This window comes from Cucurbita pepo, chromosome LG17, assembly GCF_002806865.2.
Source record: "Cucurbita pepo subsp. pepo cultivar mu-cu-16 chromosome LG17, ASM280686v2, whole genome shotgun sequence".
In the NCBI taxonomy this organism is placed as follows: domain Eukaryota; kingdom Viridiplantae; phylum Streptophyta; class Magnoliopsida; order Cucurbitales; family Cucurbitaceae; genus Cucurbita; species Cucurbita pepo.
The window spans coordinates 488956-516318 of record NC_036654.1 but is presented as its reverse complement, the minus strand read 5'-3'; the positions used below and the strand labels follow the sequence as shown (position 1 = coordinate 516318).

At 38.7% G+C, this 27363-nt stretch overlaps 4 protein-coding genes across 7 annotated transcripts in view; 2 read left to right on the top strand and 2 right to left on the bottom strand.

Annotated features, from left to right (window-relative positions):
* LOC111779045 overlaps window positions 1-437 on the bottom strand; it is a 1980-nt gene extending 1543 nt beyond the window's left edge. Inside the window, exon 1 of the mRNA XM_023659099.1 lies at window positions 24-437. Coding sequence (XP_023514867.1) covers window positions 24-54 — 31 coding nt within the window. The 5' untranslated portion in view covers window positions 55-437. The remainder of the gene's footprint in view (window positions 1-23) is intronic.
* Window positions 438-547: 110 nt separating this feature from the next.
* Window positions 548-14025, bottom strand: LOC111779046 (protein GFS12). Its single transcript, XM_023659100.1, has 16 exons — window positions 13523-14025; window positions 13345-13427; window positions 11038-13155; window positions 10509-10836; window positions 10210-10425; window positions 9997-10069; window positions 9706-9911; window positions 9560-9622; window positions 6604-6812; window positions 6415-6526; window positions 2691-3212; window positions 2182-2492; window positions 1837-2080; window positions 1692-1765; window positions 1219-1354; window positions 548-740 (listed from the first exon to the last, which is right to left on the bottom strand). Exons 1-16 carry the CDS (start codon window positions 13652-13654, stop codon window positions 591-593), a joined length of 4977 nt encoding a protein of 1658 aa, XP_023514868.1. The 5' UTR covers window positions 13655-14025; the 3' UTR covers window positions 548-590.
* Window positions 14026-14803: 778 nt separating this feature from the next.
* On the top strand, window positions 14804-19317 carry LOC111778663. Of its 2 annotated transcripts, XM_023658614.1 has the most exons (8): window positions 14804-14999; window positions 15908-16086; window positions 16163-16236; window positions 16328-16792; window positions 17022-17075; window positions 17160-17567; window positions 17653-17865; window positions 18420-19317. In XM_023658614.1, the coding sequence occupies exons 2-8, from the start codon at window positions 15999-16001 to the stop codon at window positions 19014-19016; spliced, it is 1899 nt and encodes a 632-aa protein (XP_023514382.1). In that variant the 5' UTR covers window positions 14804-14999; window positions 15908-15998; the 3' UTR covers window positions 19017-19317. The 2 variants fall into 2 exon arrangements, with proteins under 2 accessions (XP_023514382.1, XP_023514381.1); XM_023658613.1 differs by having other exon boundaries at window positions 17022-17567.
* Window positions 19318-20811: 1494 nt separating this feature from the next.
* LOC111778602 (probable inactive DNA (cytosine-5)-methyltransferase DRM3) lies at window positions 20812-27363 on the top strand. 3 transcript variants are annotated; one of them, XM_023658519.1, is made up of 12 exons: window positions 20812-20956; window positions 22606-22695; window positions 22786-22869; window positions 23169-23265; window positions 23514-23560; window positions 23787-23885; window positions 24091-24195; window positions 24399-24498; window positions 24586-24698; window positions 24925-25024; window positions 25245-25324; window positions 25891-27363. In XM_023658519.1, exons 2-12 carry the CDS (start codon window positions 22693-22695, stop codon window positions 27268-27270), a joined length of 2208 nt encoding a protein of 735 aa, XP_023514287.1. In that variant the 5' UTR covers window positions 20812-20956; window positions 22606-22692; the 3' UTR covers window positions 27271-27363. The 3 variants fall into 3 exon arrangements, with proteins under 3 accessions (XP_023514287.1, XP_023514288.1, XP_023514289.1); XM_023658520.1 differs by having other exon boundaries at window positions 22482-22695; XM_023658521.1 differs by lacking the exon at window positions 20812-20956 and adding an exon at window positions 22048-22154.

Sequence of the window (27363 nt, the reverse complement as noted above, 5' to 3'; positions counted from 1 at the left end):
AGAGGGGAGAGAGAGAGAGGTACCGTCCATATCGTCACCAAGGAGATTGGCCATGGCAAAAGGGAGTACAATAAAAGGAACTGTATGGTTCAACACAGAGTACAATGCCCAAATGATGGGGGTTTAGTCAGTGAGATTATGATGCCTGAAAACCATCCTCCCTCTTATATGGTTTCCGAGACGTGCCAAAGCATTACTTTCTGCCGTTATGAAAGTAATATTCTGTGCTTGCAGTCGTCAACACAACATGGCAAACGATTATACCTATCAAAAAACGGGGTTCAAGGAATAAGAATCTTCACTCTTGTAACCTCCCAAGCTACATATCTTCATCAACCAAAAGTTATATGATATCCCTGGCTGCCTTTTCCATACCCACAACCTCTTTTTTCCTTTTCTTTCATTTTCTTAAAATATTGTTTTTATTCTCTTTCAATATATCTTTAACCTTCAAAACAATAACAATAATGCGTTTCACCAAAATGCAGCCACCCTCATAGTGACTACTCACAAGTATTCACACCTTTGCCAACAAATAGAACAAAACTAAGATGAAATCATTTCCCTTTTCTCCAACCATCATAACATGTCTAACAACAAATTTTCATGTAACCATCTTCTGTTCCAACAACAAATAATCTTGAATATCGAAGAATACTAATGCTAGACAATACTGATAAATTTCTTGTTCCCTGGTCCACGCTCGAGAGGTTCTGAGGTATAATTCGATATTGTCCATCCTGCGCATGATGGGTCCACTTAGTTAGATTTAACAAGAATTATGTATGACTTGTGCACAACTAAAAACTTATAAAAAAAACTAAAACCCGTTTGATAATCATTTGGTTTTTTACCAAGAATTAAATTTTTAAGAAATATGAAATTTATAGCAGAAAAAATGAGCCTGCACAATTTTCAAAATCCAAAAACTAGATGGTTACCAAGCAAAGCTTGAGAAAACTTATAACCAACGGCACAATTCTGAGTGACTGTATACCAAAGTGAAGGACATCATATTTTTTCCACCAAACTTAGAAATGATTTATTGGAGATGAAGGGTTTCATAGAAATTGTGTTATAGCATTAGCCCGATACTAAATCTACTTCCAATTTCATAATAATAGTACACCTGAACCAATGCTATTGAAAGGAAAACTCTTATTGTATAAAGTACATGACCGACTGACAAGAACATGTTCAAAAGTGTTCAAGACTTACTTCATCCGCAGATTTCGACAAAGATGACAGCCCAATCTTGTTTCTGGAAATTGAGATGACGTCTTGGCCCCACATGGAAAAGCTAGATACACCATCATTATGACCCCTCAATATAATTGGCGTTGATGAGGAAAGCCTACAAAAGAAATAAGAAAGGCTGTCATCCAAGAAATATAAGCAATATTATTTAAGAAAATAAGTCTAATTGGATCTAAAATATGGTTCCTTTCGCTGATATGTTGGCAATCCAGAGCTCCTAAACGTATTACAATTATAGTATTGCTGGAGAGAAATGAAATTAAAAGCATCCTTTCTTTTGCTGCCTACAACTTATTTTCCTCTGCCAGACAACTTTCATGATCGAAGAACAGATGAATTGTCAGAAATCAAACTAACGTGATCTAACTAAAAACTTCTATTAACTACTCAACTCAGTGCAAGCGCATATAGTTTGCATAAAAATTTGCACAAACCTTCTCAGATCCCAAATTCGTAAAGTCCGGTCAAGAGAGCTAGAAACAAGCATATGATCTTCTGGTGCAGCCAACTGGAAGCATAGAAGGCAAATCAAACTCAAGATCATCCTACAGCTGTTTTTCTTAAGCATGTTAAAATTACCTTGGTTACATATCCATCATGTGCCCGCCAAGTGGCTATAACATTTCCACTCCTCGCATCAAATAGCCTACAATACCCTGAACTTAGGCCAGCTGCAATCCAGGAAGGCATAGCCGAAGCACCATCTGCAACCATTTTGTCAAATCCACAAGAGCAAATAGTCGAGACAAGAGAAGGAAAACCAGACTCAATGCCATCTCCTCTCCATAGATGAAGCTTTTGACCTTGAGAAACATCAATAAACCTGTGGAAAAATAATTATCCATAAGATAATCAGCATGAGTTTATTTTATTCTCATATAAATTAGCTTTAAAATCAATCTGAAAACCAAATTATGTTTACACCTCAGAGAACCATTCCCAGTGCCCACTACAAGCTTTTCAGCAAATTCTATATGGTGCATATATGTATACAAGCTTCCATCAAATGCACTAGTCAATATTCCACTGGACAATGAATTGGAACTTATCGAGTTGGCATGGTCAGCATTTGTCTTTAAAACAGAAGATAAAGGGCTTGCAAGATGTGCAGAATCCACTGATGACTCTGCAAATACTGATATGAGCTTTCCTGATCGGCTATTCCAGACATGTATGGTTCCATCACAAGAAGCTATTCTTCCAGTAGGCGACAAAACACAAATGTCATTGACAACCTATAAGTTTCAGAACAAAATTAAAAATAATCACGAACTCCATAACCAATAACAACCGGGAAATTTTGAATATAACTGTCAATTGATTTCTGAATTCCGAAGGACTCAGAGAAAAACAACCCATGTTATTTAATCAAGAAAAATAAGGTCTCATTATGATAACAAAAGGAGGAAGAGAAAGAAAAGAAAGAAGAAAACCTCTTCATGGCCATAATAACCAGAAACACAGTTAACTCCAGACAACTCCCACCTCTGAACCATTCCTTTGAATCCAGATCCTATTCCAGCGGTGAAAACATTAAATTCATCTGGACAAATGGCCAAAGATCTTACTACCCCATGATGCGCACGAACTGAGTAAATAACAGATGCTTTAATTTTCCATGGAAGTTCTTCTTTCAGACCGACTGCACGGCCAAGAAAATCAGGTCCATCCCAGCTAGATGCTATACTAGGGAGCCAAAACCAGGGTTCAAGCTTTATAGAGTGACATATTGATGCTTGCATTTGCATGGAACCTTGATGAACATCATGGAGCCGTCTTAGGGGCATCAAGTTTTTGGCACCTTGAGCCCTTTGTGATTGAGGGATTGACCACCCTACACCATTAAGTAAAAGTTTGGCAGGACTGTATTCACTAGTTGAACCCTTACTGAATTCAGTCTTCTTACTCATTAATTTATCTGAACTGCATCGGGATGACTCCCCTGTACATTCCCACTAAAGCAAAAATACCTTAAGAGATGTGCATAAACAAATCGAAATGCAGGTTTAATTATATTTTGATTGAATCAACAGAAGCGTAATCCAAGACCATCCTAAAAAGCTACTCCTACCTTCCAGTGATGGTACCTAAGAAGATATTGCTCAAGAAGCAACCATGTAGTACAACACTGTCGGAGCTTTTCTATCCCAAGAATAGATGCAAAAGTAGGATACAAAATCAGTCTGCAATTTCAAAGTAAAGATATGAGTTATGCGAGAACAAAACTTCAGTGTTTAATGAGGGTCAAGATGGTGCTAACACAAGGTCCATGCGGCCTTCATTTGGGACATCTCCATCACTGCTTGGTCCAGAAACTTTCATGTTTTTTCCAAGAGAAGTAGAACGATAGGCAGCTTCCTGCGAAAAAGCAAGCTCATCGAATACCTCTCTAAGTTGGGGTATAAGATGCAATGCAATCATATCTGGTCCAATTAGCTGACAAACTGTCATTAGAGAACTTGCAGCGACCTGGTCAACAAGTAGCAGATTACATTCCAAATCATCAAAAACTAACAAGCTGGCAAATAATTAAGGGGAAAACAAGTAGTTCAAATATAATATATGTAAATATTAATGCTAAAGGTTTGAAAAAAGAAAAATATCAGTTCCATTCACTAAAGAATACATACAAGTGTACAAGGTTAGCCTAAGTAGAAAGTAAAAAAAAAAAACACAAGGACAATACAACTAATATATTTACAAAATTGCAATTATACTCGTATAAAAACTCTAAGACTCTCGTCAAAGTTGGATAGTACACATTTATCATGTCAGCCGCGTGTCGCGCAGAGAAAAAGGCAAGAAAAATCTGCGTGCTTCAGGGATCGAACCCACACCATCGAAGTCAAAGGAGCCCGTCAGTGGGTGACACGTGTCAAACACCCCTGCGCGACTTCCTTACACCCAACACATGGTACGCACACGTGAACCCCCTCTGAGCACGTGAGGCGCGTGAATCAGCATGCGAGGTTCCCTTTTATCCCGATTTAACTCCCGTTCGACTGTTTTTTGTCCCAGTTTTGATACTGACCTAAATTTAACTTGATTCAGGACCTACCAGCGAGCTTTCAAGAAATATGGGGCTCCCAACTAGTGGAAAAGCGAGCTTCACAGGGCACGCTTCATTCCGGTTAGTAACCATCTGGATTTTAGGTAAGTAATACTGGTAGGGATCACTAGAACAAGCTAGTATGCGAGCATGATGGACCTTAGGTGGTTAGAATACGTGTGATTAGAACCGAGAATGAACAATTTTGGTGATTATGACATGTGCATGATGAAATTACAAAATTGCCCTTAGAGCAAGAGAATTGAGAAACATGTTTAATTTAATGTCGTCCGCTGTGGTATGATGGAGGAAGGGATATTCTGATCTGTGCTCTAAGTGATTGATGGATGTTATCTCTCCGTTGAGCTTGTTTGATTGTTTGATTGTTTGATTGTGTGTATGATTTATGTTATGGTTTTCATGCATTAAGGCTTGGTAGGAATACCTTTTTAAATAACATCTGTGAACGGGTAGACATGATTTATGTGTTAGAGATGGTTGATAGATGTATTTTCCGAGTAGAGCATGTATCAAGATCACAGTTAAGATTAGGGCGCTATAGCTAGTGTCGTTTACATGTAGAACTAGAGATCAGACCTATGTGCACCAAGGGATTGGTTAAGCTGAGAGGCTAACCTAGAACGTCCTGGAATTGAGAAAATGGAATTTAAACCGCATGAACGACCCTAAGAACCCAGTAGGCCTCCACAGTGTATTAACATGATTTTAAGTAGCCTACTTCACAAAACTAGTTGAGTTACTATTGAGTGTAGAGTCGGGACAGGGCAAACATTCTAATCCCATTAAACTAGTTCTTGAGAAGAACTAAGGACTACATGGGTAGTTAGCTCAAGACATGGACCCCTATTGAGTGTAGAAATAGGCGAACCTATAAACCAATCCTGGTTGGACTAGGGACTACACAGGTAGGTGAATAGAGCCCCTATTAAGTGTAGAAATAGGTGAACCCATAAACCAGTCCTTGTTGGACTAGGGACTACACGGGTAGGTGTCAAGATGAGAGCCCCTATTGAGCGTAGAAACGAATCAAGGTCGACGCTGCGACTTCGTAAACCGGTCTTGGTAGAGACCAGGGACTATGCAGGTAGGTGGTTCAGCATGAATAGCTTCTATTGAGTGTAGAAACGGGTCAAGGTCGACGTCGTGACGCCGTAAACCAGTCTCAACAAGGGACTAGGGACTACACGGATAGATGATCAACGAGGAATCAATTGGGTCTTCGTATAGACCAAAGGAAAGTCATGGGCATCTACTAGAAGAAGGAAGCAATGAAAGCCTACAAGTAGGTTGCTAACGGAGTATATTTTTATACTCACCCCTTTTTCTCCTTCTTTTTTAGGTACTGGTCAAGGTGGAGAGGTGCTCGAAAGCTGCATTGACACAGAGGGGTATCGTTCCGGAGCATCAGTCCATTTTCACATTTGGAGTCTTTTGTATTTTCTTTTATATTTGTANATGGCCATAATAACCAGAAACACAGTTAACTCCAGACAACTCCCACCTCTGAACCATTCCTTTGAATCCAGATCCTATTCCAGCGGTGAAAACATTAAATTCATCTGGACAAATGGCCAAAGATCTTACTACCCCATGATGCGCACGAACTGAGTAAATAACAGATGCTTTAATTTTCCATGGAAGTTCTTCTTTCAGACCGACTGCACGGCCAAGAAAATCAGGTCCATCCCAGCTAGATGCTATACTAGGGAGCCAAAACCAGGGTTCAAGCTTTATAGAGTGACATATTGATGCTTGCATTTGCATGGAACCTTGATGAACATCATGGAGCCGTCTTAGGGGCATCAAGTTTTTGGCACCTTGAGCCCTTTGTGATTGAGGGATTGACCACCCTACACCATTAAGTAAAAGTTTGGCAGGACTGTATTCACTAGTTGAACCCTTACTGAATTCAGTCTTCTTACTCATTAATTTATCTGAACTGCATCGGGATGACTCCCCTGTACATTCCCACTAAAGCAAAAATACCTTAAGAGATGTGCATAAACAAATCGAAATGCAGGTTTAATTATATTTTGATTGAATCAACAGAAGCGTAATCCAAGACCATCCTAAAAAGCTACTCCTACCTTCCAGTGATGGTACCTAAGAAGATATTGCTCAAGAAGCAACCATGTAGTACAACACTGTCGGAGCTTTTCTATCCCAAGAATAGATGCAAAAGTAGGATACAAAATCAGTCTGCAATTTCAAAGTAAAGATATGAGTTATGCGAGAACAAAACTTCAGTGTTTAATGAGGGTCAAGATGGTGCTAACACAAGGTCCATGCGGCCTTCATTTGGGACATCTCCATCACTGCTTGGTCCAGAAACTTTCATGTTTTTTCCAAGAGAAGTAGAACGATAGGCAGCTTCCTGCGAAAAAGCAAGCTCATCGAATACCTCTCTAAGTTGGGGTATAAGATGCAATGCAATCATATCTGGTCCAATTAGCTGACAAACTGTCATTAGAGAACTTGCAGCGACCTGGTCAACAAGTAGCAGATTACATTCCAAATCATCAAAAACTAACAAGCTGGCAAATAATTAAGGGGAAAACAAGTAGTTCAAATATAATATATGTAAATATTAATGCTAAAGGTTTGAAAAAAGAAAAATATCAGTTCCATTCACTAAAGAATACATACAAGTGTACAAGGTTAGCCTAAGTAGAAAGTAAAAAAAAAAAACACAAGGACAATACAACTAATATATTTACAAAATTGCAATTATACTCGTATAAAAACTCTAAGACTCTCGTCAAAGTTGGATAGTACACATTTATCATGTCAGCCGCGTGTCGCGCAGAGAAAAAGGCAAGAAAAATCTGCGTGCTTCAGGGATCGAACCCACACCATCGAAGTCAAAGGAGCCCGTCAGTGGGTGACACGTGTCAAACACCCCTGCGCGACTTCCTTACACCCAACACATGGTACGCACACGTGAACCCCCTCTGAGCACGTGAGGCGCGTGAATCAGCATGCGAGGTTCCCTTTTATCCCGATTTAACTCCCGTTCGACTGTTTTTTGTCCCAGTTTTGATACTGACCTAAATTTAACTTGATTCAGGACCTACCAGCGAGCTTTCAAGAAATATGGGGCTCCCAACTAGTGGAAAAGCGAGCTTCACAGGGCACGCTTCATTCCGGTTAGTAACCATCTGGATTTTAGGTAAGTAATACTGGTAGGGATCACTAGAACAAGCTAGTATGCGAGCATGATGGACCTTAGGTGGTTAGAATACGTGTGATTAGAACCGAGAATGAACAATTTTGGTGATTATGACATGTGCATGATGAAATTACAAAATTGCCCTTAGAGCAAGAGAATTGAGAAACATGTTTAATTTAATGTCGTCCGCTGTGGTATGATGGAGGAAGGGATATTCTGATCTGTGCTCTAAGTGATTGATGGATGTTATCTCTCCGTTGAGCTTGTTTGATTGTTTGATTGTTTGATTGTGTGTATGATTTATGTTATGGTTTTCATGCATTAAGGCTTGGTAGGAATACCTTTTTAAATAACATCTGTGAACGGGTAGACATGATTTATGTGTTAGAGATGGTTGATAGATGTATTTTCCGAGTAGAGCATGTATCAAGATCACAGTTAAGATTAGGGCGCTATAGCTAGTGTCGTTTACATGTAGAACTAGAGATCAGACCTATGTGCACCAAGGGATTGGTTAAGCTGAGAGGCTAACCTAGAACGTCCTGGAATTGAGAAAATGGAATTTAAACCGCATGAACGACCCTAAGAACCCAGTAGGCCTCCACAGTGTATTAACATGATTTTAAGTAGCCTACTTCACAAAACTAGTTGAGTTACTATTGAGTGTAGAGTCGGGACAGGGCAAACATTCTAATCCCATTAAACTAGTTCTTGAGAAGAACTAAGGACTACATGGGTAGTTAGCTCAAGACATGGACCCCTATTGAGTGTAGAAATAGGCGAACCTATAAACCAATCCTGGTTGGACTAGGGACTACACAGGTAGGTGAATAGAGCCCCTATTAAGTGTAGAAATAGGTGAACCCATAAACCAGTCCTTGTTGGACTAGGGACTACACGGGTAGGTGTCAAGATGAGAGCCCCTATTGAGCGTAGAAACGAATCAAGGTCGACGCTGCGACTTCGTAAACCGGTCTTGGTAGAGACCAGGGACTATGCAGGTAGGTGGTTCAGCATGAATAGCTTCTATTGAGTGTAGAAACGGGTCAAGGTCGACGTCGTGACGCCGTAAACCAGTCTCAACAAGGGACTAGGGACTACACGGATAGATGATCAACGAGGAATCAATTGGGTCTTCGTATAGACCAAAGGAAAGTCATGGGCATCTACTAGAAGAAGGAAGCAATGAAAGCCTACAAGTAGGTTGCTAACGGAGTATATTTTTATACTCACCCCTTTTTCTCCTTCTTTTTTAGGTACTGGTCAAGGTGGAGAGGTGCTCGAAAGCTGCATTGACACAGAGGGGTATCGTTCCGGAGCATCAGTCCATTTTCACATTTGGAGTCTTTTGTATTTTCTTTTATATTTGTATTTCCCGTTTGTAAAATGTTGTACAACGTCATCTTATATTGGAATTTAGTTTTGTATTTAGTTTTGGTGTTAGTTGTCTTCTTTTTCTTGTTTAAAATTTTATCGGATTTTTAACCTCTATTTTATTTGTCTATTAATTTTATTTGTTTTCGCTATCGTCTTTTTAGTCTCGATTCAGTTTTCGAAGCCTCAATAATCAGGTCATGACAACCATAACGTCTATTTTTTTTTTTTTTTCTCTATGAAAACGAAAAATGTATATGAGCAAGAAACATACTACATTAACGAAGGAAAAGAAGATTAATATAAAATTAAAAAGATTACAAGAAATCAGACCGTCTAAAGATGCAAAGGTGATCCAATTGGTCGCATATTTATCAGACATCTTCCCAGTATTTATCTTAAAAGAGACACCACTTCTTCCCAACAGAATGCTGAAAAGCCTTCAATCTAGTGTTATCCAATCTTCTAAACGTACTTCAATTCCCAACTAAATGGAGATAAGAGATCACGCATATTTTCAAAGAACCAGTAAATATTAAACTAGAAAAGAACCTTAACCAACAAACATTTATTTAGCAACACATTTTTACCTAGGTCGAAAAACATTTGGTGGTAATGAACTTCTCAAATTTATTTTTAGGTCAAATGTACAAATGCATGCATGCTTTGTGGTGAGAAATTTGAATCACCTGAAGCACTGAGACATCCAAATTCTTCTGAATTAGCACCATGACATGCAAACATTTCTGGCCCTACATAACCATAGGATGCACCAAAAGTTCAGAAACATCAATTCACATTTGCAACTTTGCCCGAGTATATCAGAAAAATTTACCTCAATAAGCTCCTTTAATACCACTTCACCTGGTAAGTAGGCAACAAGGCCATCTAATGTGGTGAAACAATCAATAAGGGCTAAACTACTCCAACTTTGCATGGGTTCAGGTTTGGACAGAGAAAAAAATTTAATGCAGCACCTAACAACATTCTTGAGTAATGGAAGCATCTGCTTGACAACGAATATATCACCAAAAAGACCACCTAAACAATAGAATTAAAATTACTTAACTGAACATGTCTACGTTCAAAAAGAAGTCATACCAACCACTCAACAAATCAAGAATACCAATTCTAACCAGCGCATCAATGCCATCTGCACAGATTCCTTTCCCAAAGCAGTTAATTAAAGGCAGGATTGTCTGGAACAAGAGAGAGTAAGTTATAACTGCAGTGAGTCACATGCATACACGGCTTATAGACAAATTACGATGAGCACATATGGATATCAAATACAAATTTTTATATCATCAAAGTCCAAAGACTTCAATACAAGTTAAACCTGATTAACGGTAACAGGCATCCCAAGTTCTTCACAAGAGCCAATAAGAAGCACTGAAGCAGCAGCTGCTGAGCTCTTATGTGGAGCAACAGATAGGTTAGACACGACCAAAGGATGAATTGTTTCCATATACACTTGTTTACCAAGCCGATTCCATATTTCTCTTACAAATGAATCTTGGAGAAGAGAAACCTTCAAATGTGAATAACCAGGAACCTGAAATTAAAATATTAATAAGTAAAGCGATATATAAAATTTTAATAATACAATGAAATAGACAAAAGGAATTCATGACTAGCCTGTAAAATTTTTTGGATAACAGGTAAAACCAAAGTCTTCACTGCCTTAGACATCAGACACTTCAAAAACTCTTTTAGTAGTACATAAGCCCATTCTACTTCCGCATCTGACTGAGGAGCCAATATAAGAGGCAGACAATAGGGAGCGCACATTTCAGCAGCAAATTCTCCCATTGCCTTGAGAGCCCCTTGTTTTGCAAAATTTGCAGCATAACGAAGTCGGGTAACATCTTTTGCAAGAATCTGAAGTGGAGCTAGAAACAAGTAGCATGACTTGATTGTAGCAGGAAAACAAGGTGATTCCAATATATTTTTGGCTGATGGCCTCCTAACCAGGTTAATAAAATAGGAAGAGTTAGTCAGGTAGAGTCCATAGCATATAAACTCGTCAACCTACAACCAGTGAAATACACAAGACAAATGCTACTTGGAAGAAACAAAATCAAAAGACACCAGGCACTATATATTTGAACTGTAATTCCTATTTACAACTAACGAAATCAAAAAGTAAAAAGCCTCAAAATTCCACCTTGTCAAGTCCTTTTGGATGCATGCTTCAACAAGAATTTTAATATCAGGAGGAAGTTCTTGCATAAAGCCAGGCAAGATACCACTTTCCAAGTACATAGTCAATGAGGTAGAATGAAAAAGTGGCCTCCTCAAATGAAGCTCTGCTAGAATACAACCAATAGAAAAGATATCATTCGCAGCACCATTAGAAAATTGCAATTGAGATATTCTCTCTCTCCATGATAACAAGTCTTGATATCCAATTGAATCTTTACCCTCCACTTCAACATGCTCAAGAAGATAGCTCAGTGTAATATTGGTTCGAAGCTCATGCTGCACAAATATATCAGAAGTATTGGTTAAACATTTATTGAAGCTCTCAGCCGATAAAACCTCTTTGGAAGTCATATCTTCCAATTTTTTAGCATAATAGCCATAAACAGCATTTAAATGTCTGGCCTCTTCAAGGAATGATGATGCTTCTTCTAATTCTTCTAGATAGGATATTTCAGACATAATAATATCTTTATCTTCCGCTTCACTTGCATGGCATTGATTCTCAGCTGACATTACAGGGCTTTGACATGATCTCTTGGTTGGAACTTTCCGTTTTGGGTGAGGTCGACTAAAGAGCTGACGACGTCCCATCGACCTTGGGAGCGTAGGTTCAGATAAAGGCAACATAACGTTCTTGGCAGCAATAGCAGCTTCACCTGACATTTTATATCCAAACGTGACGTCAATCCACTCATGGAGTTTTTCTGACACTCTATCACTTTCTAGAGCATCACGATGCAATTTAATGAACTCCTCAGGACTACCTGCCCATGGAGGTACAGCCAAATCAGCCATACCATCATGCATTGAATAAAATATTTGAGAATCACAATAAAATTCAGGAATGCATTCATCAGGGGTCCACTGATAAAGCCTCTGCATGTTAGAAGGATATTCATTGGGCTCATAAACTGAACGGACGGCCATACGTAAAATGCTTAAAGGTAACCTTCTGGCTTTATAGCTGCAGACAGCCAGCTCAGAGAGACACTCATCTGATACATGATGTGGGATTTCAGAGGTAGTGTAGGTGAAGTCCAACTGTTCATCACCCTTTGCCAATCGCCATTTGCTTTTGCTTAAGTCCCGCCATCCGACATCTGAACTCTCATCTGGCTTTGTGCTAAAATCTATTACCCATGGCATTATTGTGTGAAATTTGTGGTCATCCCACCTTCTCCCAGCCAATCTATTTAAGGCAAGTAAATACTCAAAATTACTCATCTCACCCCTCCACCATCGCATAAAATCAGACGGCCAGTCTATTGAGGAAGAAACACTCAAATCAGCGTAAAGAGCTTTGGAAGAACAATCCTTTGCACAACAATGTATCTGTCCTGATGTAGCCATCGAACATTTTTTTTCTTTCCTATTTAAATCACACACTAACCCAGGCATATCACAAATTTGCAGCCAAGACCAGCACATCTCATTTAACATCACACTGGATGGGCATATATTGCCATGGAAGATCCCTAAGCCATGTATAAAGGCAAGGGCGGATAGTAGCTGATATAGTAGAAACCTAATATGCCACTCAGACTTTATGGCATCCGGACTATAATGGAGAATGTTCTCTAATGTGTATGGAGTCGTAGGCAATATTGCATTGGTATAACCATGAGTCCTTAGCATTGAAAGAACAGGCACGATATTGGGATGCCTCAAGCAATTCAAGAAGACAGTCTCTTGAAAAGAAGGAATTCCAACTAAGCTGAGAAAATTTATGGAGTCCCTTCCTGAAGCTCTTCCTTCAATTAAGAGACAAAGTGAGTGCAATATATGATCTTCTAAAGATCCAGACAAGAGATTGGAAGCAATTTCATCAAAGGTAGAGGGGGATGAAATGCTAATACGGGCAATGGGGGCCAAAGAACTGATTATCCTCGAACAAGAGAGCCTACTGGAATGGTTGTAGTTAGAACCGTCAGTAAGTGATTTCCCTTCAATTTGTGGCGAATACAAAGAACCTTTATGAGGACTATCCCCTTGAGTTTCAACTTGATCTCCACTAATCTGAGATAGAGTGTGAGTACTGTCTTCGTTACCACCGTTGAAATTGTCCAGTAAATACTCATTCCTGCATTGGGGAGTGGGATGGTGTTAAATTCTCCCTTGAAAAAAATTAAGTAAACGAATACGGAGAAAGCCATAATTCATCTGATACTATCAAGCAGCTTATCCAAACTGGTTCCCGAGTTTGAGACGCTTGAGAGCAATAATGTTCAGAAGTGTGCTAAAATCTAAAATGAGAAAAAGATGACCATACACATAGTTGGTTATGCAATTGTAATCATGGCCTGGCAGATACACGATCATAAATTGAGAGCCTGAGGTTTCCCCATTTGACACCTGCGCGAAAAAATAATCAGATAACGAGAGAACATCTTCTAATGCACTCTCTTAAACGCATTCCTATTAAGATTATGCACCAGTGGGAACGAGACCTGAACAACGGCGGTGGAGGTGAAGGGCAGGGCCGTGTCGGAGATGGCATAGGAGACTATGAGTCGGTCGGAGAAATCGACTCTGATTCGACCTTTAAGACATTCGAAGCAAAACCTCGACTGCTCTTCCATTTGATTGAAATTACTTGTACTCCATTAAACTTGAACACTTCCTGCAGCAGGTGATCGTTCATGAATGAGTTATAACTCCACGAACCGTCCAACCCAAGATTCAAATTGTAGAGAGAAACAGATCAAACCCATCATTCAGCTGCAAGTCCGACTGATTACCATTCTTCGATCAAAAAACAGATTTGATGTAGTTGGTCAAATTGATGAATCTCGCATCTACACATTCAAAATAGGAATTCTTCAACCGGCAATCACCAAAGCCCACCGCCACCTCGTCCTCTTTTTCTCTCTTTACCACTCGCGAGCGCGCGCTCTATCACTTTTTTCGGTCGCCGCCAGTATTCCAGGATTAAAAAAAAAAGAACTGATTTTTTTCTTTTTCCTTTGGATAAAATTTGATTTTTTAAAATTAACCATTTTTTCTCTTCTTATCTATACACTAAAGTAGGTCTTCAAAAATGGAGCAAAATTTTAAAAACTAAAATAATAGTTAACAAAAATAGATTTTAAATTTTATCTTACAATAAAATATATATTTTTTTAAGAGAGGATGAGAAAATAATCCTTCATGGAGCTGAGTCACAATCGCCCTTATTCTATTCTTGTTTTATTATTTATTTATGTTGACAGATTTTATGTTAACAAAAATCCTTTTTAATTTTGGTCAACAGTTCCTCTTTCTTTACCCTAAAGAGGTAACCGTTGTGGTAATTTTCTTTGTTTTAATCTCGTAGTTTGAACAGAACTGTAAATAAATTTACTTACCTATGTGCTATAAGTTTTATCTGAGGAAGGGAGGTAAATGTGTAGAAAGAAGAGGAAGTGACACGTGTGATTCATGTGTTGCAAATAGTGATTTACTTGCGGGACAAGACAAAGATGAGAGGTTGAGAAAATTCTGTTGCATTGTGTACTGGATTCTAGAGCTGCGTCAGAACTCCTTCTTGAACTCAAATTCTTCTCGCTTCACTCTCTTAACCAATACTTCTTTTCCACGTGGCCTCCTAGATTTTTCCTCTTCCGGGCCGAGTCCAGCCCATTGGGTTCCGTAGTGGCAAAGTTGTTATTTTGGTAACTCATTAGGGGTATTTTGGCCAGGCACTGGATACGCTGCGTAGACGCTTGGAAGTTGGAATCTCCCCTTTCCGCGTCTCTGCTTGTGCTTTCTTCACACACGCAAAATCCCCCCCCTCTTCCTTCTTCTCCTCCTTCCCCTCCTTCCCCTCGTGGTTAGGGTTTTCTTGTTCAGCCTTCCCTATGTTGCTCAAACCCCTTTCCCTTCCTGTTTAATTCTCAATCTCCGCTGCTGTAGCGTTCTTCCATGGCTCCAATCACCTTTTCTCTGGTACTATTCTACTCTCCCCTGCTCTTTTCCTTTTCTTTTTCTTCCATGTATTCACCCTTCTGTCTTACAAATTTCGTTTAATTCTTTTCAATTTTCCGTCATCTGTCTCTGCGTTTTCTGCTTAATTCCTGAATATTTGTGTACTCGATAACTGTTTGGGAGTTTGAATTTTTGTTCTACTGATTCCTTGCGCTGGAATTTTATTCGAAAATAATTTTACCTGATGTATTTAGATTTTCAGCTGCCTTCTTGTCCAATTCCGTCGGCCTTGGGTTAATATTTTGTTTCGTTCTACATTTGGATGTGGAAGTGGATGTTTGACTCCAGACCGATTGAATTTGAGAAGGTAGCTCAAAATCTAAATACATCAAGGTGCAAGGGGATGCTTGACTCAAATTCCACTATGCTACTATTAATTACTTCACTTGTACGCGAGTTTCATGCTCAGGGACTCTAGTCAAGCATCAGTCATTTATCTAGACGCTTAGTCAACTGAATAGTGCCTCTTTTTTAACGACTTACTACTGCCCTCTCCCCGTAACTGCTGCTAACCTTCGCTTGTAAGGTTTTAGAAGAAGTCATTCATTTGAGTTTCTCTGTTGTTAGCCATCGGGGAAGTCATTTGTTTTCATTCTACTATATATTTAATGTTAATAGGAACATTTGCCTTGTCCTTTTTAGATCTTCCTTTGAAACTAGCATCGTTGGAGTCGATCAGATTCTTGATTGTATGCTTTTCACCAATTTTGTAATTGAATTGCTCGGTAACCTTGTTGCTTCGTTGTTATTATATTCTGGAATAGAAATGCTTGATATTTTTCCTTTTCTGCTTATCTTTAATATAGTATGCCCGAACACATCTAATTTATTTTCTTTTGTTCTTTTTTTGTGCCTTGCATCGGATTCAGACGTTCCTTAGATTTGCTGAATCTCAAATTCAGTTTTGAGGCATTCAATTAAGCAATATTTGATAGATCTGTTACTCGAGCAAGCGAAAACATGTACAATGAAGGAGCCACCCCTGAATTTATTTTTGATCAGGGCGTTTATTACCCTACTGCTGCCAATTATGGTTATTACTGTACAGGTAATATTCGTGAATATATGATGTAGCAATTTAGATGATGCTATGATGACTCACATATGTGTCTTTATTGTTGAAGGATTTGAATCACCTGGCGAATGGGAGGATCATTCTCGGATTTTTGGTTTAGATGGTCCAGATATCCATTACACAGTGAGTAATAGATATCTGTATTTTATATTTTCTTGCTTAGCCATAACTTCATTTTTTTTTCTGATGGTCCTTATTATCTCTCTTGATTTAGGGTGCTCAAAATGAGAATTCGTCTTATGTATATTATACGCCAAGCTATGGATATGCACAGTCTCAATACAACCCGTATAATCCTTACATACATAGTGCTGTGATGGGACCAGATGGTCCATATATAGGGGCCCAACAGTTTTACACCATTCCTTCTTATGAAAGCTCTGTTTCTTCACCTGCATATGTCCCTGTTATCGTTCAGCCAGATACTGTCCCCAATAGTTCCAATGAATTGATTGATCCTTCAATTAATAGATCTAATGGAAATGGAAGAATGCATAAAAATGAGAGTTCTGGAAACTTTTCTAGGAACGCCACCAATCCTACTTTAGGCCAGAGAAATTCCTTGGACAGGTTATCAGAAGTGCCAAGAGCTAATGTTGGTCCAAGTAAGCAAAGTGCAACACTTGGTAGCATTTCTGCTGGTAGTCATGCTGGGTCAATTTCATCACGTGTTTATCAGGTAAATTTAATTGTTTTTCCTGTATTGAAGGTCACTTGTGTCTACTTGGAGGGAATTTTCATGATCTACGTCTCTTCTTATAGTTGGATTTGTTTATTGTCGCTATTAAATGTGATTGAGATTATCTATTCAATTAGTTTTCCATATTAGGTGTTATGCGCACATGCAAGTTTCCTTTCACTTTCAGTGGCTAATGGAACTTTTTTGGATTTTTGATCTGTGCTTACAGGGTAGAGGTGCTTATGGTTCAATTCATCCAGTGGATGACATATCAAATGGAAAGGTTGTTTCTCAACATAGTCAATTGAGAGTTTCTCATCCTATCAATAATGGCTTTTCTGACTTTCGATCAAGTGCTCATGGACAGGCTGCAATCACAAAATTTCAGCCTAAGGTTCAAGTTGGTAGAGTTTTGGGTAGTGCAAATGCTAGTCCAGATGCGTTAAGTGAGCAAAATCGAGGTCCTAGAATCAGCAGATCTAAAACCCAACTGGTTCTGAAGGCCTACACAACCAAGGCTGGAGATGGTAATGCAGATGGAAACATTATTATTCACACAGATCAGTATAATAAGGATGACTTTCCTGTTGAATACATGGATGCGAAGTTTTTTGTAATTAAATCTTACAGTGAGGATGATGTTCACAAGAGCATTAAGTATAATGTTTGGTCCTCCACTCCTAATGGGAATAAGAAACTGAATATTGCATACGAAGATGCTCAGAGAATAGTTTTAGTGAAATCGAGAAGCTGTCCTGTATTCCTCTTCTTCTCTGTAAGTTGATTTTTTTTCTTTTAGATTTTGTGATATTAGATATGTTTTTCCTTTCAGGTTGTTGATTTTATATTTTGGTATATAGGTCAATGCAAGTGGTCAGTTCTGTGGTGTCGCAGAGATGATTGGCCCTGTGGACTTCAACAGGGATATGGATTTTTGGCAGCAGGATAAATGGAGTGGAAGCTTCCCTGTTAAATGGCACATTATCAAAGATGTGCCGAACAACAACTTTAGGCATGTCATTTTGGAGAACAATGAAAATAAACCTGTTACTAATAGCAGAGACACGCAAGAAGTAAGTAGCTTTCTTATTTTCTATTCAGTCCAGTAATATCTTTATTCGTAGAAAATATCTTTTTGATTAGTTCTGTGGCGTATCATCCACTTTCTTGTGTTCTTCTGTTTGGGAGTGATTTGGATATCTTGTGGTGTTAGGTTGCATTTGCTTTGCTTTCCTGGGTCTTATGGATTGAATGATCTTCGTGCCTTGTAGATGTGATACTGTTAAGTTGTTTATGGCAAGCATAGCCTCGCTACTCAGTGTTCTTTCTTTTATGTAGGACTATTGGTCGATGTAAATTAAGTTTATTACATTTTGTGTATTTCTTGTTCAATGTTTAAAGTTGATCACTTTACAATCTTGTGAGTAGCAACTAAGTGCCAATGTTTGGCTAGTTTGATTGCGTGTTCCTTGAAAATTTGATTTGTTTTGGCGTCATCATANTTTTTTTTTTTTTTTTTTTTTTTTTTTTTTTTTTTTTTGTAGCTAAAAGCAATTTAGTCAGACTGGCAGAAAATGAAATTGATTTTTACGGTTCTAACCTTTTCGAATTATATTTTCTTTTGCAGTTACCATTTATAAAAGGTCTGGAGATGATAAAATTATTCAAGAATCATACATTAAAGACCTCTTTACTTGACGACTTCATTTATTATGAAAACCGTCAGAAGATCATGCAGGAAGAGAAAGCGAGGTTGGTTGTTAGAAGGCTGGAGCGTCCATATTTTGTACCTGCATTAGATCAAACCCGCCAGCTAAATTGTGTTGTTGAGCAACCTTTGAGAGAGGATAAAAATCTTAACAAGGCCAACGATGGTGCGAGGGGGTCGGAAAGGAATGCAACCTCGAGAGCTGAGCAAGTCTATTCAAATCCTGGTACTGTGGCAGTGAAGGAAAGTCCCAAGCTCGACGGTGAAGAAAAAGCTGATGTTACATCGACTTTGAGGATGGAATCACTTGAACTTGGCGGGAAAGTGGTTGAAAAGACTTCAGGAGGAGGAGCTACACCAGCTGCTGCAAGTGATACAAATTCCAAACCTACTGAAGTTATGACTGTAGGTTCGATGCCAATCAAAGTTAATGGATATAATACTGAAACACGTGGTGTTTTGACGGTGGGAACGATTCCGCTCGATCCTAAAGCTCTGCAGCTTGACAACAAATGATGGAAATAGTCGAAACATATACTTGAAAAATTGGGAGCAGTCTCAGAAATTCTCAGAAACGAGTCTTTTGCTTTACTGGGTTTGAAGATGTTCTTTGGGATTTCTTCGTTATCGCAGCTGTCTTCGTTTATTTGATCAATGTTCTGGTGTAGTGGGTGGTTTTTTTTTTTTTGTTGGGTTTCTTCTTTGTGCCATGTTGATTTTTAAATCAATTGAAAAATAACAAATGTATTATCAGTTGTTTCATCATTTACCCATCCAACGAAAACGTAATGTGCAGCAAAGTTGTTTTGAAATTGAACTACTAGAGAAAGTTGTAAATTATTTTCTATAGTTTTAAAAGTTAAGCATTTTTAAGTCTCCAATTTGATCAAATATTATCAAAATTTATTGTCGAACTCAATACATTTCTGTTAGAAGTCATTAATGGACCTAGTATATCGTTCTATCAAATAATAGATATAAAATTTTAGCTTACTCCAATGTTCTTTTTATTTAATAAAATAAGTCCAAGTTATATTTAATCTCTTAAGGAGAAGGGTAGATGTTAGACTAACTTACCTAGAGTCATGTTTGTACCTTCTTAATTGTGTGGCGTATTGATCATAGCACGCTTATGATAAGCTTCATTCAAATTTTCTCTCGTCTTCATGGCATCGTTAGGCAAGGTTCTCCTTCGCCAATTGAACACAGCTCATGGGGAATCTAAGCTTGTTCGCGCTACACAGGTGCCCGTGCATGCATGTTCAACTGTCTGCAGCTCCTTACACTAGGTCAAGTCATTCGGCTCGACCTTGCCTCTACTTCTGGCCAAAGTCTCTTGTGTGCAACATCGTATCTCAGCCCTCATCTTGGTTTCCAACAACACGACTCATACATCGTGATGCAATCTCATGTTTCAAGACAGCTAGGCATCTTAGCTTGCTCAAACATGTCTAGCAGAACTGACCCATGTGTCACTCATCTAATCAGGACATCCTAATATCCATCCATCTGGGTTTTCATCGGGGCATGAACCCTCTCATCTCCATGTCGTATCATTTATGGACTCCATACCAGACAGCGGGTGCATGTACCAACCTCTGACAGATGGGTTGGGGCACAATGTCGAAACACTTGTGTCGTCTGACACTATCCTTTAAATACTCATTTAAAAGGAAGACACTCAAGACGCTCGCCCACACTGTGACACACGTGTGTGCGCACGGAGTAGCTTGCTTAGGCCACAGGGCCTAAGGGTAGTTGAGAGCTAATACCATCCTTTAAAGTACATTTTGAGACATTTTTTGTATAATAAGAGTAGACATGATTTTGGCAAATGATCATACTGTGTCGTGGAGTGTCTGTCTTGTCTTGACCCTTGCATGGCTAGTTGGACGTCATCTCATGTTGCCACCTTATCATGTTTGCATGTAAGGGTCACAACCTACCATTTTACAATATAATTGTAATATCTAGCAATCAACATTTGACTCAAACAAAACTAAGGATGAATATTAGATCAATATTGAAGAATAACTAAGTATGCGCCTCAATTTTCATTTGTACAACTGATAATTCAACTTTTATATAAATGTAGATTTAATTAATCTTTTTAATTAAACAATGTAGTAAAACTGATATAAAATTAAAGAAATTAAATTTAGCATTGGGAGCATGACATGGAATTAGTCGTGGAACTTGTGGACCGGACTCTTCCAGATGAGACCACGTGTCAATCACGGGAAACAGTGAAGGGTTTATCAGAAGGGCGCACTCTGACTTGATTACGCACTGCCGCATTGAATCTTAGGATCGCAAAGCTTCGATTTTTGGTCCTCCGTCCCCTGTGCCTGTGTCTGTTCTGTGCTTGGCTTTAACCCTTTAAGCCCCAAAACAAAATTGCGGCTTCTTCGATTCTCCTTCTTTCTCTACATTTTCCCTTTACAGCTCCGCTTCAGGTTCATCCCCTCACTTGCTCTTCTTATTTTGGTTTCTTGAATTGTTCTGCTCTTCTTCGACATTGTTGATTGACGAACGGAGTGTTGGGAGATATATTTTAAGTTCCAACTGTACTCAACTTCTAGCTACTTCTTTTAATTGGTTGTGTAAAGTTTGATGCGTGACTTCTATTTAACCTGCGTCTGGGCTCATTTCAATCTAACTTTCCTCTGCATGTAACTTGTTTTCATCGCTTGTGTGATCTATTTATTATTGATTTTTGGGCTTTGATTGATTAGAATGTAGGTTGTATGGATAAAATATTTTCAAATTTATGGTATGCGAGGTTCTTGTTGTACTTAGAAGAGTAACTGCTATGATTCATGGTATTTGGTGAATGAAGATCGAGTACTGTGGGATGTAGGCTCCTTGCACAACACAAAGTTTTTATCTGGGAACTTAGCCTATCTTGCATTAATATCCACAATATGATCTCCCTGGCTGTCTATCCCTCCAAACTGATATTCTTTATGTAAGAATGCTGGTGAATTGCAAAGAGGCCCATTTATCACTTGCACCTATGTTTCAGCTTTTTCGGGGTTGACATTGGCTGGCTTTGGTTGGTCCATTGCAGTGTCTCAGATCCTCACACACTGCTTGCCACTGTTCGTGTGAGATCTCACATTGGTTGGGGAGGAGAACGAAACACCCTCTATAAGGGTGTGAAAGCCTCTCCCTAGCAGACGCGTTTTAAAGCCTTGAGGGGAAGCCCGAAAGGGAAAGCCCAGAGAGGACTATCTGCTAGCAATGGGCTTGGGCCGTTACATTTGGTATCAAAACCAGACACCGGGCGATGTGCCAGTAAGGAGGCTGTTCCCCGAAGGGGGTAGACACGAGGCGGTGTGCCAATAAGGACGCTGTGCCCCAAAGGGGGGTGGATTTGGTGGGGGGTCCCACATTGATTGGAGAAAGAAACGAGTGCCAGCGAGGACGCTGGGCTCTGAAGGGGGTAGATTGTGAGATCCCACATCGGTTGGGGAGGAGAATGAAACACCCTTTATAAGGGTGTGAAAGCCTCTCCCTAACAGACGCATTTTAAAATCCTTGAAGGGAAGTCTGAAAGGGAAAGCTCAAAGAGGACAATTTCTGCTAGCGGTGGGCCTGGACTGTTACAGTTCGTGTTGATCACCTTTTCAAAGGGGAAAAGGAAATTTTATGGTTAGACTTTACCGGAGCCTTATTATGGTCTATATGGAGTGAATGAAAAATGCTTTGACAGTTTTTTTAATCTTTGTCTTCTTTTATAGCCCATTGTAAGAATTTTGTGTGGTTAATTTTGCAGAGGGTTGTCATCCTCTTTTTTGTAATTTCATCTCATCCGTAAAATATTTCTTATTGAAAAAAATAGAAGACGAAAAGAATAAAAAGACTGAACATATAATTTAAAATTTCAGTTCCCATGTGATTTGATGCTGAATGTCATATTAGAATCAATGATGATTGTGAATGGTGATTACTGATTATTAATGCATCTAACTATTGTAGACCTTGAGAGCTAGAGAGTGGCATGGCTCTAGCCAGAACAAAGAGCAGTTGACATGCTGCTTTTGAGGTTATGGTCTAAACATTGTTCAATTTTTTGACTATCCGAACAAATTGTTGTTTACAGAGCCACAGAAAACTCAGCTTACTCTCCTGAAGGTGAAGCTTAAAGCTACCTCAGCCCTAGTCCTAGCAACCACTACTTCAAAACTTGATGGTATGTACACTAATGAGATACTATGCTGAATCATTGGAAACTTAAATGCATGTGCATCAACATAAACGCGCTCTTATTTCTGTTCCTTAGGCCAGCAATAAGCCTATTGTACCAAAGGAAGAGGTCTTGGATTTCAGGTTGCCACCTGATGGGCTGTACTCAAGGCATGTCGGGGTACGTACAAGTTATAACTCTAACCTTATTGTTAAAATAAATTGCCGAAGTATCTGTACAAGGTCTTCACACTTGTGTTTACAATATATCAAGTTCTGTTATTGTCATTTTGGACCTACCATCCATTTGGAAAAAAATAAAAAATAAAAAAAAAATACAATTTTCATTGTGAAAAGTAAGATGTTATTGCCTAGGAGTATGGATTGAATATTTGGAGTATGGCATTTATTATATTTCCTAGTGTGGAAAAAGTTAAAAGTAACGGATTTGCTCAAATTTTCAGTTCTTATAAATTTCAGGACAGTGGTGCAAGCTCATCTGGAAACAATATAAGAACTTTCTTTGTAGATATGGGGTTCCTGCCATCTCTTGTTGATAAAGTGATCGAAGAAAAAGGTACATTTATTCCTTTTAATTTTTAGGATACAATGCGTTCTTCATGAATGAGGGCACTGAATTATGTTATTTACCTTTTCTCTTTAGAAAACTGAGAAGAGAGAACCTTATCCTTTAAAGTTGGCCTTCGAATTTTCTCCATCACAAGGAAAAGTTTCATTAGAAATGTAATTATAACCTTGAAATGTCCAATTTGTATAGAATATCCTAATAATCGCCGCTAATATTGTGTCTCATCTTAAATCCAGGTGAAGATGATGTAGAATTGCTATTAAATACCCTGACTACATTTTCGGTAAGTAGCCCAGATAGCCTGCCTGCGTGCCTGTCTCATCGTAAAAAGAATAATGGTCTTATTGAAATTTCCAGTCTTAATAAACTGGTTTTGACTGCCAGCATTGTAATCAATTGTTGCTGTTGTTAACAACTTCTTATATTTGTCAACTTTTTGTGGTTACTGGTTTTATGTCTTAGCAATAAAGCTTCATTGGAAAAGTGAATGAGTTGCTTTAATTGACTAGGCAGAACAAAAATCACTTCCTGAGTCAACAGGCTCTCTTCACAGTGTACGAAGTGATAAAAAGGGTACTAATCCTATTGCTGCATTCTGTTATAAGCAGGTATGCTTTCGTTCGTTGAAGTGTTGTAAATTTTCATTTTTGACCTTGATATATAAAGCTGCCTTTGGATTGGCTGGACAGCCACGGGGTGTACCATAAAAAATTAAAAGAAAAATCTGTTGCATTTGGCTCTTCTCTCGTTTAGAAATTAACTATATTTGAATTGTATGCTTTGGAAGTTCGTGTAATTTATTTATTGTAATAGGCTGGCCGGACATCAAAACCCGAATCATCAGATTCTCTAGATAGCTTATTTGATGACAAGGAGGATGCAAGCAATGAAATCTCTTCAGTTGTTATACCGAAGGAGGTAACCTAATTCCCACTCCCACGTGGAATTCAATGGATTAAATAGGACAAGAGGATCAAAATATCTTCTTCCCTCATAGATTACTATTTCTTCTTCTCTTGTTTATGTGTGTGTGCATGTGTGCACGTGTGTAAGCGTTTGTTTTTCAGTATAGAAGCTTCAAGTAATTTCTTTTACCGCCCAGCTGATCGTGTCCATTGCAGGAGGCTGATGATGATTATATTAGTACTCGTACCAATAAAGCTTCCTTATTAATGATGAACTTCAGTGTTGATGAAGTAAACTTTGCAATTGATAAGCTTGGTTAGTACATTTCTGGAATAGTGAACTTGATTGAAGTTTTGCCCAATATTTATGCAGCCATGAGGATTTATTATAACTCATTTTCAGGTGGAGATGCTCCCATTAACGAGTTGGTGGATTTTATCGTCGCCGCACAGATTGCTGAAAACTTGGAGAAGGAAACAAATGAAACAATCTGTAGAAATGAATTGAAAACGGAGGTTTGTTTTTCATAATTCAAGTTCATGTGTCAATCTTATTTTAGTAGTGTTGTATGTTTACTTCAGCGATTTTAGTTAACGAGTTGACCAAGTTGATTACCATTTTACATTATCCAACTTTTCTTGGTCGGTCTACTTTTCGTATTGTGCTCACCATATATAGTACTGGCATAATGCCTAGTCTTGTATTTGTTGTTATTGATGTTAAGTCTAAAATGTTCCTCAGGAAAATGATGAAACCTTGTTTGTGACTATGGAGAAAACACTTCGCTTGCTTGAAATGGGTTTCTCTGAGAATGAGGTTTCTTTGGCAATTGAGAAGTTCGGTAAGCAAACCGCTCCTAACTCCTATTAGCAGCCGACATAGAAAGGGATTAGTGTAGTCATCTCATTGTCTAATCATTATAAATTTTTTGTTTGACCGATTGGTTTATTCTGCTCTAGGAGGCTAATTTTTCATCCAATTTCATCTTTGATTTGGTGTGAGAACTTCTTTAAGCTTTTTCATGGGTAATGTGGAGACCTTAACTAGCATCGATCCTTCAGGTTCGGACACTCAAGTTTCAGAGCTTGCTGATTCCATTGTTACGGGTCGAATAGCTGGTGACTACCCTGGGAATGATAAGGTTCTTACACTTGAACTTTGCTCGTCGAACTATTTGTACTAAGCCTGGTTATGTGTTCACATCAATTGTCCAAAATTATTCAAATACTTGCACCTTTTCTTTTTCTAGGAAATAAAATTTACACTAATGGATTAAAGAAGACAAATGCATCCTCTCAACTCTATCCCAAACTTTGTTGACCTCTTCAGCATCCCAACATGAGTCAAACCATACATTTCCCAAGAGCTTGCAATGAGTACCAAACTTTAGAAAGAAGATATTTGATTGACTTTTTTTAAAAAAATATATATATTGTTCCTTCCCTATAAAAAAATCGAAACCTCAAGTCGGTGCCACACCTTTCTAAAATAGCGTTTGTTAACTTTCTTTGAATTCAATAGTTCTATTCAACACTTTGATAAAATATTATTGGGGAGAATCTGCTAGTAGAGACTAACTTTTTTATCTTAATTTTTTTTGGATTCTATGTTCTTGTGCCCCTTCTTTTGTGATTGATTCTTGAATTTTGTGGTCAAGCATCTGGTACTACCAACGTCTATTTATTTTATTTTCATGGCTTTGTGCAGTGTTCCTCGAACTCATTCTATATTGGTGGTTTACATAATCCAAAAGTTAAAGCTGAGGATTCGAGTTCTCCTGGAGTTTCTCTCTCAAGGAATGTTAACGTTGAGGAAATATTGAAGGGGAAAAGGCCGAAAGAAGAATATATGGATGACCTTCCAAATCCGATTCCTCGTTTCGATGCTAAACACAAAGGGAAACGGCCAAAGCCAGAATATGCCGATGACGACTTGAGTTCTCTCTACGGTCCTGAATGGTTGGAAGCAAAAGTAAATCCAAAAATCGTCGGACTTGAGATGCCCACATCTTCAGAACTAAATCTCTCAAGAAGTCTTGATAAGATGGTGGCTAGACCTCCATCCCCACCTTCAAAGTTTAATCCTTGTAGAAGTCTTGATAAGGTGGTGGCTAAACCTCCATTTTTCTTGTATGGAAATGTTTTGGATGTATCTCGTGATTCTTGGGGAAAAGTTTCCAAGTTCCTTTATACCATTGAGCCCGAATTTGTGGACACTCAGTCGTTCTCAGCATTGAGTAGAAGGGAAGGCTATGTGCACAATCTTCCATGTGAAAACAGGTCTCACATCCTCCCAAAGCCTGCAATGACTATCGAAGATGCTATACCACATACAAAGAAATGGTGGCCTTCCTGGGATACAAGGAAGCATTTGAGCTGCATCAATTCTGAAACTAGAGGAGTACCTCAGCTGTGTGAAAGGCTTACAAAGATGATGACCGATTCTCATGGTCAGCTCTCGTCTCAACAGCAGAGAGATATTCTTCATCATTGCATAGCTTTGAACCTTATCTGGGTTGGCCAGTTCAAACTGGCTCCTTTAGAGCCTGAACAGTTGGAGTATGTGCTTGGGTACCCCGTAAATCACACTCAAGATGCTGAAAGTAGCTCAATGGAAAGGCTTCAAATTCTCAAATATTGTTTTCAGATAGACACTTTGGGTTATCATCTCTCTGTTTTGAAGTCTATGTTCCCAGAAGGGTTGATTGTGTTGTCCATTTTCAGTGGAATTGGTGGGGCGGAAATTGCTTTGCACCGTCTTGGCATTCATCTGAAAGTTGTGATATCAGTCGAGAGTTCGGCAGCAAAGAGGAGGATTTTGCAGAAATGGTGGCGCAGTAGTGGACAAACTGGGGAGCTGGAGCTGATAGAGGACATACAGAAACTAACAAGCAACAAGATTCACAATTTGATTAAGAAATATGGCGGTTTTGATTTGGTCGTTTGTCAGAATCCTTGTTCTCGTTCTTTGTCGTCTTCAAAACTGAGCAAAGACACCGAAGGTATAGCAAGTTTCGATTTCTCTATATTCTACGAGTTTGTTCGTGTTCTTCAGGGTGTAAGGAACACCATGGAAAGAAAGAAGTGACAATGTTCACTTCATCTGCTTGTTCTGTCTGATAATATGAAATTCACAGCTCAATGTCGAAACTATATTATATTGTAATATTGCCTTGACTCA